This window comes from Balearica regulorum, chromosome 1 (genome assembly GCF_011004875.1).
Source record: "Balearica regulorum gibbericeps isolate bBalReg1 chromosome 1, bBalReg1.pri, whole genome shotgun sequence".
In the NCBI taxonomy this organism is placed as follows: domain Eukaryota; kingdom Metazoa; phylum Chordata; class Aves; order Gruiformes; family Gruidae; genus Balearica; species Balearica regulorum.
Window position 1 is genome coordinate 52,874,799 of NC_046184.1, and position 13,124 is coordinate 52,887,922.

Below are 13,124 nucleotides of genomic sequence, written 5' to 3' on the forward strand. Positions count from 1 at the left end.
AATTTTATTGAGTATCTGTTATATTCCATGCCTTATCATCTAAACAGTGAACAGTGATCTTCATGCACAATTCTTCCCTCAAAAATAATGGCATCTCATTCCAGAATGGGAATCACTGGAGATAATCTACATACTTCTGCATTGCCCTATACCTTGCATTTAATTAGGATGAATTAGAATATATACTTACCCCTTCTCTGTTTTCTAATCCTGAAAATTGGCTAGAAATAGCAACTATCCAAGAAGGTAAAATTAATCCAGGAAAGGAAAGTTTCTACAAACATACAAAATCAGTGTCCCATACTCTGCATTGGGTTCATGTTTGCTGCTGTGATCAATATATTACACAGGTTCCATAAACTGTAAGTAGGTTGGAACTGAGTTACTGAGAATGCACATCTGTCCCATCAAAGTAACTATGTTTTATAGATAATTCTTGCTTACTTTTCCAGGATTAAATGGAATGGTGGAAGGATATTCTAGGGAAAACCCACATGTTTAAAACATGCCTCCCTACAGTAGTCTATCAGAAATCCATGTTTAGTGCATTCTGCATTGTGTTTCATATTTTCTCCTTAATTTATCAGATATCTTTAGTTAAGAAATCTACCAAAATAATAAGACAATGGGCTTTATAAGTCTATCCTAACTGAGGACCACTATTAGATATACTAGTAGTAATAAATATTAGAATCACATTGAGTGCTAACTTCTCCGCAAATAGCCCACTGGCAGCAGCAAGACCTCTATAGAGTAAAAAGCTACTTGTTATGAATAACTGTATTAGGTTCTGATAATCTATTGTATATGCATTACACAGCTACCTTCAGTCATAGCAATGAAAATGTGAGAGAAAGCCACATTTATCCAGGGGCAAATAGGAAACTTCTCTTGACTAGGTTTACAAGAGTCATATTATCAGAAAGTACAGTCCTTAGACTTGATAAAATACAGAGATAATTCCATTTTACTCCATCTTTGGGAATAAAATGCTGAAAATAAAAACCGGAGTGAGTATATTAAGCTCAACATACATACAACACACACATGTACATTCATGTAACTTAAGAAGCCCCGGATAAGATTCTATCTGCTCGGTCTAGAGCTCTTTTTGTGTCATTTATCTTCATAGTCAATGTTTGTTATGTTAGGTAAACATAAATATTCTAAAATTTTTTTAAATTACAACTATGGCCAGTTATGACTGAAATTTTCAGAGCCAAGAACAGAAGTTGTTAATTAAAAGCGTCTAATTTCCTTTTAATATCTAAGTAACAGAAATTTTGCATTCAAAACTCATTACTCTTACTCAATGGTAACTTTGCACAAAACTTGTAAATTAAAGATATAATCAAGTTTATTTATATTCTGCTTTTTAATCAGAAAATTGAAAATATTCCAGATTAATATTATAATAAATATTGGAAGTAAAATACCTAAATATTAAGAACTCCTCTAAAATCAGGATACAGTGCCCTAAGAAGAAACAGGACTACTGTTTTCTACAGAATTATGTTCATGTCCCCAATCCCATGTTCTCCCACATATGGCCTGCAATATTTCTTACTGGGCAAGAATGACAAAACTGGAACTGCAAGAGTGCTGACTGACCTGTGTGTAAGCATACGCTAACTGGCTGGCTGAATCCTGCCAGAACGAATACATAAAAGCCCAATTTTGCTTATTTCTTTCAGTGCGGGTACTAATTAAGGTCTCTCTCCTCAATCTAGCTACCTATTTTCATGAAAGTCACAGAAAGGTAATTGATACTGCTATCCCTCTCCCACATTTGGTTTAAATTATTTGAAATTAGATTGTCAGAGAATAGCAGACAGATGAATGGGAAGCACAATCAAGTAATTTCTTTCCTTTAGAAGCAGATTACACAATAGACAAGAGAAAGCCAGCTAGCACGCTTTACAGTATTTATACCTTGAAAGCGGAAACAAGGAATCATGACCTTGTCGTTAAGGAGTAAAACCTATTTTAAAAATATTTACTACTTAATTTCAAGACAGACATTTCTATTGCATAGGGTAGTTGACTTCATGATTCTACTAGTCTCAAAGGAGCTATTTATCTTCATACATCATATGTCTGTTAAATACCCCAATAGGAAACATGAATGGAACTAGAGCTTTTTTTTTTTTTTTTTACTATCACCATGAAGATCATAATCTGGCCTGCTGCAGAAAGTTTAACTTTCTCATGAATGAAAGCTCTCCCTGTAAAGGTGTTTAAAAAAACCTCAAAAAACCCCCAAAAAACCATACACACAAGAAAAACAAAGAAGAAAGGCTTAGTTATTTGCCAGCAGTCAATTACATTTATTTTGGATGACTGCAGAAGGCAGAAGTCAGGTTTGGTTCTACAGGAGGATGATTTTCATGGATGACACCACACTCGGGAAATGCCCTATTTCAGTGGCTGTGGTGTATAAAGGGTGAATCAGAAGATAAGATGAAAGCATGGCCACACAACAATGGTAGTCACGGTGTATGAAAGATATGTTAGAAGATGAATGGAAGACCAGGACACACATGATCTTTGAAAGAGGCATCCAAATGTAACACAATTGGAAGAGGTACTCACTGGGAAAGACAAAGTAAATTCAGTCTTTAACTTGAATGTGAACAGTGCCTGCAGAGTATTTCGACGTATCTGGTATCCTTTTGTTTTACTTGATTATGAAATTTGTAAGGTCAGATAAATTAAAAAGATTTAAGATCAAATAATGTAATACATTGTAATCCATCGCTGACTTGTTCCTTCTGAGAATACAGTTCTTTGCTTTCCTATATGACATGGATTACAGTGTATGTAGTCAAGATAGGTAACTCATGGTGGAAAAAAGCTTCTCAATATCAATAACCTTCTTAATCTCTCTTTTTCATTTTGTATGTTTGTATGAATGTGTTAGCAATATAATTTTAATATTAAAGAGAACTTCAGTATTCATAGAGTACATGTATTTACTTTTAGCCTTTGGAGACGGAGGAACTTCTGGGGACAAAATGCAGGACTGATGTTCTGCGCATTCCAGTGGGCGTTCCTCTGAAATACTTGCATTTCCTGTTTCCATATATTCTGCAATTTAAAGATACACACACACTTAAACTCCTGAATTAAGAGGGTTTATTCCAATCAATGTCTATTTGCTACTTCATTTTTCATTAAAGCCCTTCCAATTTTTCATATTACAACCTTGTAACTATTCATAAACACTGCTGCAAGGCAATCATTTATTGAAATGATTATAAAACACTATAATGGCCAGTTCTTTTATCTGCTGAAAGTGTTACAGAAATCTCCTTGTAGGAGTAATGAGTTGCGACTACCCCAGTGTTTTTCCTGTCTCCTTGAAATATCGATGTAACTGCTCCATTATATTATTATTGTTGAGAGAGTCTTCTTTTGTTCTAAATTTGTTAAGAGTTTTTAGTCAAGATGTTCAGGATGTTCACAGTAAGTAGATATATTGATACTGTTAAGAAAACCAAATATTCTGCTTGCAGCACTGAGATAGTACATGAGAAAAAAAAGAATGCAGTATCAAAAATTTAGTTAATACTAGCAGTCTAAAAAGCAGTGTTCTAAAATGTTTGTCCTTTTCCTCCTTAAAACTTCCCTTGTCCCACCTTCATGATGATGTTTATAAAAACAGAAAAACGTGGAATGAACGTGCTAAACTTCAATCTCATTACTATTATTTTTGTGTAAATATATACATTATTTTCATGTGCTTTTGTACACAGGCTAGATCAACGGAACATCAAAACCTTAATGAATGTTATTGTAGGACAAATATTAAATCATAAGTTAGAAATTAATTTAGGCAATAGTGGCACTGTTTTTCCTGCAGAGTGACTGGTTCTCAGTTCAGGCAGTTATTCTGCATCTGCATTTTCTTGATTTTCTGAAGGTGCTGAAACAAGTTCTTTCTGATACCAGATAGTAACCACAACAGTAAATGTTGCAACCACACACAAAAGCAAACTACAATAACTGCTTTCATCAATATCACACTGAAGAACTAAGGAGTTTCTGGGAAGTGAAATCTTCCTGATTTAATTTCTACAGTCTACAATGCACTTGTTTAGCTTGCTGTTATTCCTGATTAAATAACAAATCCCAAAACCCAAATACAATCTGTGATAAAATAGACATCTGAGAAAATGAAATTGGAAGTGGCAGAGAACAGCATGCAGTTTCACAATGCTTTGCAGGTTGTTGGTTTTTTTAAAAAGAATGTATGATTTGAAAATGCCATCTATCAGTTTGATGGCTGGCAATGGTCCCCTGGATAATCTGTCATACACTTCTTCCTATGAAAATGGGCATATTTTTTTGTGTGTAGTGCTGAAAGCAAAGAGGCAAAGATGAGCTGTAAGAGACCATGAGAAAACCAGCAGCATGACAAAATGCTCTAGAATGTTTTCCAGCTCTGTCAGGTATATTATTAGTCAAGTTAACATGCAAGATGGAGGAGAAATAAAAAGGAAGCTAGACCCAAAGAAAAATGAAAGCAAAAAAGGAATTCATGCCTGAAACTACTTGCTGTTCAAAAACAAACCTAAAATGAAGGGCTACCAGGTGGGAGTGTTAAAATTATTGGGTCAGCAGAGATATTATTAGGAAAGGAAATGCAGGGGGTATTGTGAAGGACCTTAACCTTGCTATCCAATATTCATATAAGACTGTGGTTTTAAAATAATGCTCTATTTTTATTCTTTGTCAGGCTTCACTTTCTGACCAATGCACTTACCTGCTGAAGGCTAGTTCTGAGTTCCCAAGTTCAAGGTAAGTCTCATAAAGACTTACTTAAAAAGCTGCAGAGCTCCTTCCAAAAAACCTCTACAAAAGGCTCACTCAGCACAAGGTATGGCTGCAGAGGTTTAGAACAGGCCAACAGTGTCCCATCCTTGTAAGAGTGCGACTCTTGAAACTTTGGACTTCTACTCCTAACTTGGTTTTATACTATTGAAAATTCTACTGGATATGTATGAGGCAATGACATGTACTCAATTGTGAAAGTCTTACAGTTTAGGTAAATGTATACCTACCAGTAATATCATCAAAGAAACAGACACAAAATAGGTGATCTATGTCAAGAGCCAAAGACAAAGTACACACAAGCACTGGATGCTTTCACCAGCAACTGAATTATATTGACCTGCAGCTGGCTAGAAATTAATCTTCAAAGCCTGCCCAAACTTATCAAAAGAGATGATACTATTACCATCATCTGCTCTGACTACGGTGTACTTGAGAGACTGCTCTGGATTCTATCACTTTCCTCAAAAAAAGAAAGATAATTCAAAACAAAGTCAAGCTTAGTCAATTATACCACTTAATGACCAGAACAGTTTCCCCAGCTGCGGTGTCAGAGTTTAGAGCAAAGTCTGCCATTCTTACAATAGTGGAGAGTAAAGGCTGTTTGGGACACAGTAAGATTCGTAACACTTCCTTCACCAGCTTACTGTCATCCCGTTCCATATTTCAACGACAGCCAGCATGACTAGCATGTAAGGAGTGAAGGAAGCATACGTTAATACACACTTCAGAGATGTTTCCTCACCATACTGCTTTGGGAAGAATGGAATATTTTATTTCTGTTGACTCAAATGGCAGATTACAGTTACTAAGAATCTCAAAAACTTGGCCTGCTTAGTAGTGTTCTTTTCTACAGTTACCTGATTTTAACATAGCCCCATTCAATCTAAACAGAGCAATGTGCACAAAAAGTAATAGCATAAAAGTGGTCACACAGCAGCGGAAGTAAGAGCAATGGGAAATATGAACCCAAGAAGGTAACCAGCACTGGAGAGTTCAAACTGCAGGAACTCCGGCTTTCGGAGTTTCTGTAACACGGGTTACGCCAAAGCCAAGCAGAAGGGAAAATGTTAATGCACAAGCAGGGAAACATGGCTGCCTCTCCACAGAACATCCAGAGCTGGGAAGCTCAGCCATGAAGGGAATGTGGCCCAGCTCAGCTGGAGCTGCTGCTGAGCTTCCAGGGTCTGTAAAAGATCAGGCTCTAAAGTACAGCTTGCTTTAACTTCAGCTCCTCTAGGTCCTAATTCCTCAGTCAGGCAAGAGGGTCAAGATTTTTGCTTTATTTATAAACCTCAGCTTTTAGAGTAATGGCTAAATTGGCCTCAGAGAACTTTCTACTTTTGCTTTTAATGGAAAAAAAAACCCAACTTTTTTTTTTTTTCTTTTAAATGAAGTATGAGCTCCTTTCCCTTTTGTTTCAAGAGCTACTTCAGCCATGCCATGGGATGGATTCACATAGAGTTCCTCCCTAGAGTGACTTCCCCTAAAGAGACCAAAAGGCTTTTTAAACTCTAAAAAAGCCAAATTTGATTAAAATAAAAATCCAAACACTCACCTTTTCAAACAGAAGATTCTCCAAGTAACTAGATCAGAAGAATCAAACTGGTTTAGAAGCCACTCCCCTCCATGGCCCATGTCCCTGCAAGGGGATCCTTACTTCTCCTTCACTCCATGTCTTCCTGAAGGGCAGCCATCTCCAGAGCACCCCCTACCCTCCCCAGGGCTCTGCCAGCATCTAGCTGACAATCCTGCAGCTCCATTGAGTCCTGGCCTAGCCCATGAGCTCTCTAAAAGCTCCTCCCAAAACAGCTCGCTTGCTACCCTGGGAAGGAGCCCACCTGAGGCTTCATGACCCAATTCCTCTTCTCTTTACAGCAGCAACAGCTACAGAAAACCGGCTGGTAACTGCTACCTTCAGGTGTGCTGAGGTGACAGACTTGAGCTGAGATGGAGGCTGGGCTGACTGCAGGCTCCTAAATTTCAGAGGACAATTCTGAATGACTCAAGTCTGACTTAATCCCAGAGAAACCTGAAATCGGTTTAAGTTGTAGGCACATAAGGAGATTTTTGTGCATGTGTTCAGGGAAGATAAACAGAAACAAGCACTCAAGTACTGCTATGATCCTGAGATAGGTAAGGGCGCAGCTAAACTTTCAGTCCCCAAAACAACAGAAACAACAGCAGTTAAATTAATTCATAAACATAGTTAATTCTCTGCAGCTTTTGCACAATAGCCTATAAAAGAAGCTGAGAAGTCCCCAGAAAAAGAAAACAACAAAGGGGGATTGAGATCCCAATACTTTTCATCCTGCATAGCAGTAATTAAATCCTTGACTGGAAACGTACTCCATCCTTCCAGTGAGGCTGGCCTCGGGAAGGGAAGGGAAGGGAAGGGAAGGGAAGGGAAGGGAAGGGAAGGGAAGGGAAGGGAAGGGAAGGGAAGGGAAGGGAAGGGAAGGGAAGGGAAGGGAAGGGAAGGTCTAATTGTCCACAGAAAGAGAGAATGGGAATACACAAAAGAAAGCCTGTGCTAATGACACCAAAGCTATTTAAGCTGAGGGGAGAAGAAAGGAGTCCTGGTTCCGCAGCTGCTTATGCATTTTCCATTTATGAATAATTCGGTAACATGTACAAACACTGTCAGGCTCTTAGGCAGCTTCAGCAGAAGAGAGAGGAAACAGCTTTCCATTACATCTCTCTCCATACTGTCTATGCAGCAGAGCTTACTGTGCCTTCCCAGGCTCGTGTCATTTTTCATCTGTTTATCTACTATTTCCTTTTTTTCATACTAACAAGAATTCTGCTTCCAGAAATAGTAAAAGAGCAAGATTCTAATAGAGAGCATAGTGGGCTGTGGAGGAAGAGCTGAAAGATGGTATAGCATGCACCTGCGTCACGTTCACATGTGCTAAAACTAAAACACAGCTGGTCGGTTTAATTTTAGGCCTACTAGCCTTGGCAACATCTCTTTTATCTTCAATGCCTAATTATAAAGCCCTAAGTGCCAATACTGTTAACTGCTTCAGCACTGAATGCCGTTGTTTCACTACATCCATGAAATGCATCCAGTAGACTGGCCTTACTTGGCCAGTAATTCTAATTCTCTGCTCTTTTGAGTACATAATGCCTAAACAGCTATTTCTTCATTACTACATAAAGAATCTAAACTGTAATGAGTATTTTAATTGAGTTCAGTGCAACTCAGACCTGAGAAAGATACAGAAAATTATGGGACATATATGAATGACAAAGAATTAAAACTTAAACTGTCATTTCTAATAATTCCGTCTATAATTAACAGGCAGTAAAAAAAACTTCGGGTGTATAGTTTACTCAGCGTTTTTCACGTTGCTCTTTAAAGTGATTTTGTTTTTTATTTTCCTTCTATCACATAATGTACCAAAATCTCCAAAAAGATGGCAGACTTTGCAAACACAAAAAAATATTTTTGCAGAAACTTCAATTACTATTTTCTCCGGATAGTGAGGAAAGATGTAAAGTAAAGCTCACAAAAACACTAAGATCACTTCTGAAACCTCACTGGCAAAAGGTTTTGTTTCTTTTCAACCTATTATCTGTAAAAAGTAGTTTTGTTTCTTAAAAAAGTTTCTTAAAACTTTTCTTAGCCTGGAGAAAAGAGGGCTCCAGGGAGAACTAATTGCGGCTTCCAGTACCTGTAGGGGCCTACAGGAAAGATGGTGAGGGACTGTTTATCAGGGAGTGTAGTGACAGGACAAGGGGTAATGGGTTTAAGCTGAAGGAGGGTTGATTTAGATTAGATGTTAGAAAGAAATTCTTTGCTGTGAGGGTGGTGAGGCACTGGAACAGGTTGCCTAGAGAGGTTGTGGAGGCCTCATCCCTGAAGTGTTCAAGGCCAGGTTGGATGGGGCTTTGGGCAACCTGGTCTAGTGGAGGGTGTCCCTGTCCATGACAGGGGACTTGGAACTAGATGATCTTTGAGGTCCCTTCCAACCCACACCATTCTATGATTCTATGATTTTATGATTCTAAAAGGGGAGAGAACACCAATAGAAACTTCTGTCCACAGTTCTTAAATTCTGGAGGCCTCACTCACAGGACGCTACCAGTCCTGTAGGTTTTAGTATCAGCTGAATGTATTTAGTACTACTGACTCCATGAACCGCTTCTAAAGACACAAATTACTTACTTCTCCTTCAAAGAAGTTTCTCATAAATATCCTCAAAACCAACTCATTTTCTTTCAAAATTTTTCTTGCAACTCTGTTACCTCTCTGCATATAGGACAGAATACTACCTATTAGGCCTACAAGTAAAACCAGTCACATTATTTCCTTGTCTGTTTGTGCCAGTCTGTTTATATGCATCTTTTAGCCTTTTTTTTATATTTTGAAAGCTAATGTCTTGTAGCAGGGATAAATACTATGATATGTTAATACTATAAACTGTATAGTAACACTCATAACAATGCAAGGGGGAAATGGTAAAAATGAGAATGCTAGGTGTGGTGGGTTGACCCTGGCTGGGGGCCAGGTGCCCACCAGAGCCGCTCTATCACTCCCCTCATTCACCAAACAGGGGGTAAAAAGTATAACAAAAAGCTTATGGGTCGAGATAAGAACAGGGAGAGATCACTCACTACTTATCGTCATGAGCAAAACAGACTGAACGTAGAGAGAAAATTAATCTAATTTATTACTAAGCAAAACAGAGTAGAGGAATGAGAAATAAAATGAAATCTTAAAACACCTGCCCCCACCCCTCTCATCTTCCTGGGCTCAACTTCACTCCCAGCTTCAAACCTCTGACCCCCCTCAGCAGCACAGGGGGACAGGGAACAGGGGTTACGGTCAGTTCATCACATGTTATTTCTGCCGCTTCTTCATCATCAGGGGGAGGACTCCTCTCATCGTTCCCCTGCTCCAGCATGGGGTCCCTCTCACAGGAGACAGTCCTTCACGAACTTCTCCAATGTGAGTCTCTCCCGCGGGCTACAGTCCTTCACGAACTGCTCCAGTGTGGTCTCTTCCATGGGGTGCAGACCTTCAGGAGCAAACTGCCCCAGCGTGGGTCCCCCCCAGGGTCACAACTCCTGGCAGCAAACCTGCTCTGGCGTGGGCTTCTCTCTCCACAGATCCACAGGTCCTGCCAGGAGCTTGCTCCAGTGTGGGCTTCCCATGGGGTCACAGCCTCCTTCAGGTGCCTCCACCTGCTCTGGCGTGGGGACCTCCATGGGCCACAGGTGGAATCTCTACACCCCCTCATCCTTCCTCCATGGGCTGCAGGGGGACAGCCTGCTTCACCATGGTCTTCACCATGGGCTGCTCCGGCACCTGGAGCACCTCCTCCCCCTCCTTCTGCACCGACCTTGGTGTCTGCAGAGTTTCTTACATCTTCTCACTCCTCTCTCTGGCTGCAAAAGCTCTCTCTAACTGTTTTTCTCCTTCTTAAATATGTTATCACAGAGGCGCTGATTGGCTTGGCCTTGGCCAGCAGCGGGTCCGTCTTGGAGCCAGCTGGCATTGGCTCTGTCAGACACACCAGGGAAGCTTCTAGCAACTTCTCACAGAAGCCACCCCTGTAGACCCCCCCCCCCGCTACCAAAACCTTGCCATGCAAACCCAACACACTAGGTGATAAAATCTTACTCTATCCTGGCAACAAGGTGAAAGAATCAACTCAATGCCATTGTGTCTGCATAAAGAAAAAAATTAGGAAGAAACTTACAAAATCTGTTCAGTAATTGCCATTAATTCAATTTCTTTTTCCTATAAGTCTACATGAATGAGACATGTAAGTTTTTCTAGACAATCATCTGAAGACAGGAGCTTGAGCAGGAATGTATTTGGGAGCCACTAACTCTCTCTCAGCAATTGCCCTTTCTTTGGATGGAATTCATTACCCACTGAAGTCGAACTCAATTACAGTACATTCAGGTTTCCCCAAGTCCCAGTGCTTCACTGATTTTTCAGCAACAACAGGATAAATGCCCACACTTCAGTGAAGAAGTGGCTCACTTCACTCAACTGGCTTTTCAGAGGAGGGTGGGTCTACTGTATCATCAGCAGTACTAGTACTGAATCCTGTCACTCCTGATTTTATTTTTCAATTTCAGCTCACAGTTCAAACTTTATCATTGATGATTAAAGCTTCAGTGAACTCTTTGTTGATAAAAAGAATCTCAGCGTGTTCCACAAGGGAGTTCTGAAGGGGCTCCTCAGGTTTTATGAAAACTCAAAATGGCATCTTTGTAAACATTTTTCATCCTTGCGCATCACTTCTGACTATAAGGCAGAGAGAGCAAAAATAAACAGCTGCTCATTACAAGCACCATTTCGTCATACTAATACGAGCTGAAACTACTAAGCAGTCTTCTTCATATTTTCAAGGCACACACGTAAAAAAGATTGCATGTCAAAGCACCAAAGAGCATTGAAATTGATGTATTTCTTTTTTGTGGTAAAAAATAAGGGCAGACACTGATCCATCAACATGACAAACCCTTGAGAGTGGTTTGGGTGCTCTATTTTTCATAGAGCAAGGGTACTTTGAAGAAACTTCGTTCATCAGTGGGATTGAGACAGCAAAGTTATCACACTGAGGAGAAAATGGAACAATGCAGAGATACTAAAATGAAAATTAGTTTAGTTGGTGATGGGACATTATAACAAATCTTAGATTAATATCTGAAGGATTATTTATTTGAATGTCTAAGAAAGTGGAAGCTCTGCTTGACCATTTTCTTGCCACTGAAGAAGTTTCAGTGTGATATGAACCCTCTTTTCCTCAACATAGTGGTATGTTCATGCTGCAGCTCAGTGAGGACGTAAAGTTTCACCATACAGTCTGAGTCAAATTAGGAACTCCCGCTGATAGGGTGAAGTCCTACTTCCTACTTCCCTCACCCATATCTTCCTCCCCACTTTTTTGATGTACATTTCTGCCAGTTACAGGGACAGACCTAACTCTGGGACCTGAATGACATAGGAGGCAAGTTCCTTAAAACAAATAAATGTATATTTATATAATTATAATCTTATTTTTTTATTATTGTAACATACTATTAAATATAGGTAATATAATAAATTATATATTTTATATATTATTGTTTCATTAACTGAATCAGATCACTTTGCAATCTCTTGTAAGCAGGGAATATGGAAGGGAACTGTGTAGCTGGAAGTAGGGGAGGAGGAGGAAGGGGGGAATGGTGGAAAGGGAAAAAGAAAATAGGAAGGAGGGAGAGAGGGAGACCTCAAGGCAAGCTGTTAATTCAGTTCACCTGTAATAGGAATCTGCTTCTTAAGAGAATACATCTCCTCCAGCCTGCAAACTTTCATGATACCTATAGGCGCTTTGTATCTTCAGTCCGTCATCTCACTGGAAAACTTTATTGAAGCTCGCTAACAAGTTTTGAAGTTATTCAGAAAAGAAAACCTGAAGGACACAGTGTGGCCACATGACCTCGTTTTCTCTAGGAAGTGTTATTATGAAATATAGTTAAACAGGAGACTGAAGCATGAGCTAGTTCATATGTAGAACCAACACTAAACTGATTGAAATGGCTTATTTAAACATGGGAATAATCAATACAGATGGAGATGCAGCAATGGTACCTGCAGGGAACTACTTTGTCAAACACAGTTAATGAAAGACTAATCTGAAAATGCAGGGAACAAATTCCATAGAGGAGAAGGAATGATGTTTAACACTGAGTTATGTACTAACTCATGTTTCATCACTTTACTGCCATTTTCTAGAGTAAAAAATTGAAGTAAACAATGGAGTTCCATGTCTTACACCATGAAACTAAGATAAGGAATGAGATCAAACATATGTACAACAAAATTATGTTATTTCTGCTATAATGACAAGAGTTACTCCCTGGTTTAATTTTTTTTTAAATTTAAGGAAAATGAGAAAAATAATGAAATGTTTTGAAAATTTGTCATCATCTTTCAGTCATAGTTGTTATTTAGAATGAATCAAGCATTTCAAATGTAGTTTACCATCACAATTTAATGGAACTGCAGTGAAATATTGCAATATGTTATTTTGTAATGAAGAATGTACAAAGAGTAACTAGAAGTAATATACCATGCTAATGTCTATTGTCAGAAAAAAAGAAAGGGTTTACTCTGAAATTCAGATAATCCACCACTTATTTTTGTGTTTCTAGCAAATAAGAATTTTGGTTTTTTGCTTCAAAAGACTACTGTCTTGTATAATGAAATATTTAAAGAGTAGAAATTACTATATATTTTAATATTCCCCATGCTATTCTGATTTGTCTCTAACAAATGTATAACT

General features: G+C 38.8%; 1 protein-coding gene across 1 annotated transcript in view; it reads right to left on the reverse strand.

Moving 5' to 3' along the window:
* Positions 1 to 13,124, reverse strand: part of ANKS1B (ankyrin repeat and sterile alpha motif domain containing 1B) — a 450,874-nt gene that overhangs the window by 359,149 nt on the left and 78,601 nt on the right. Inside the window, 1 exon segment of the mRNA XM_075749435.1 lies at positions 2,977 to 3,087. Within this exon segment, the coding sequence (XP_075605550.1) occupies positions 2,977 to 3,087 (111 nt within the window).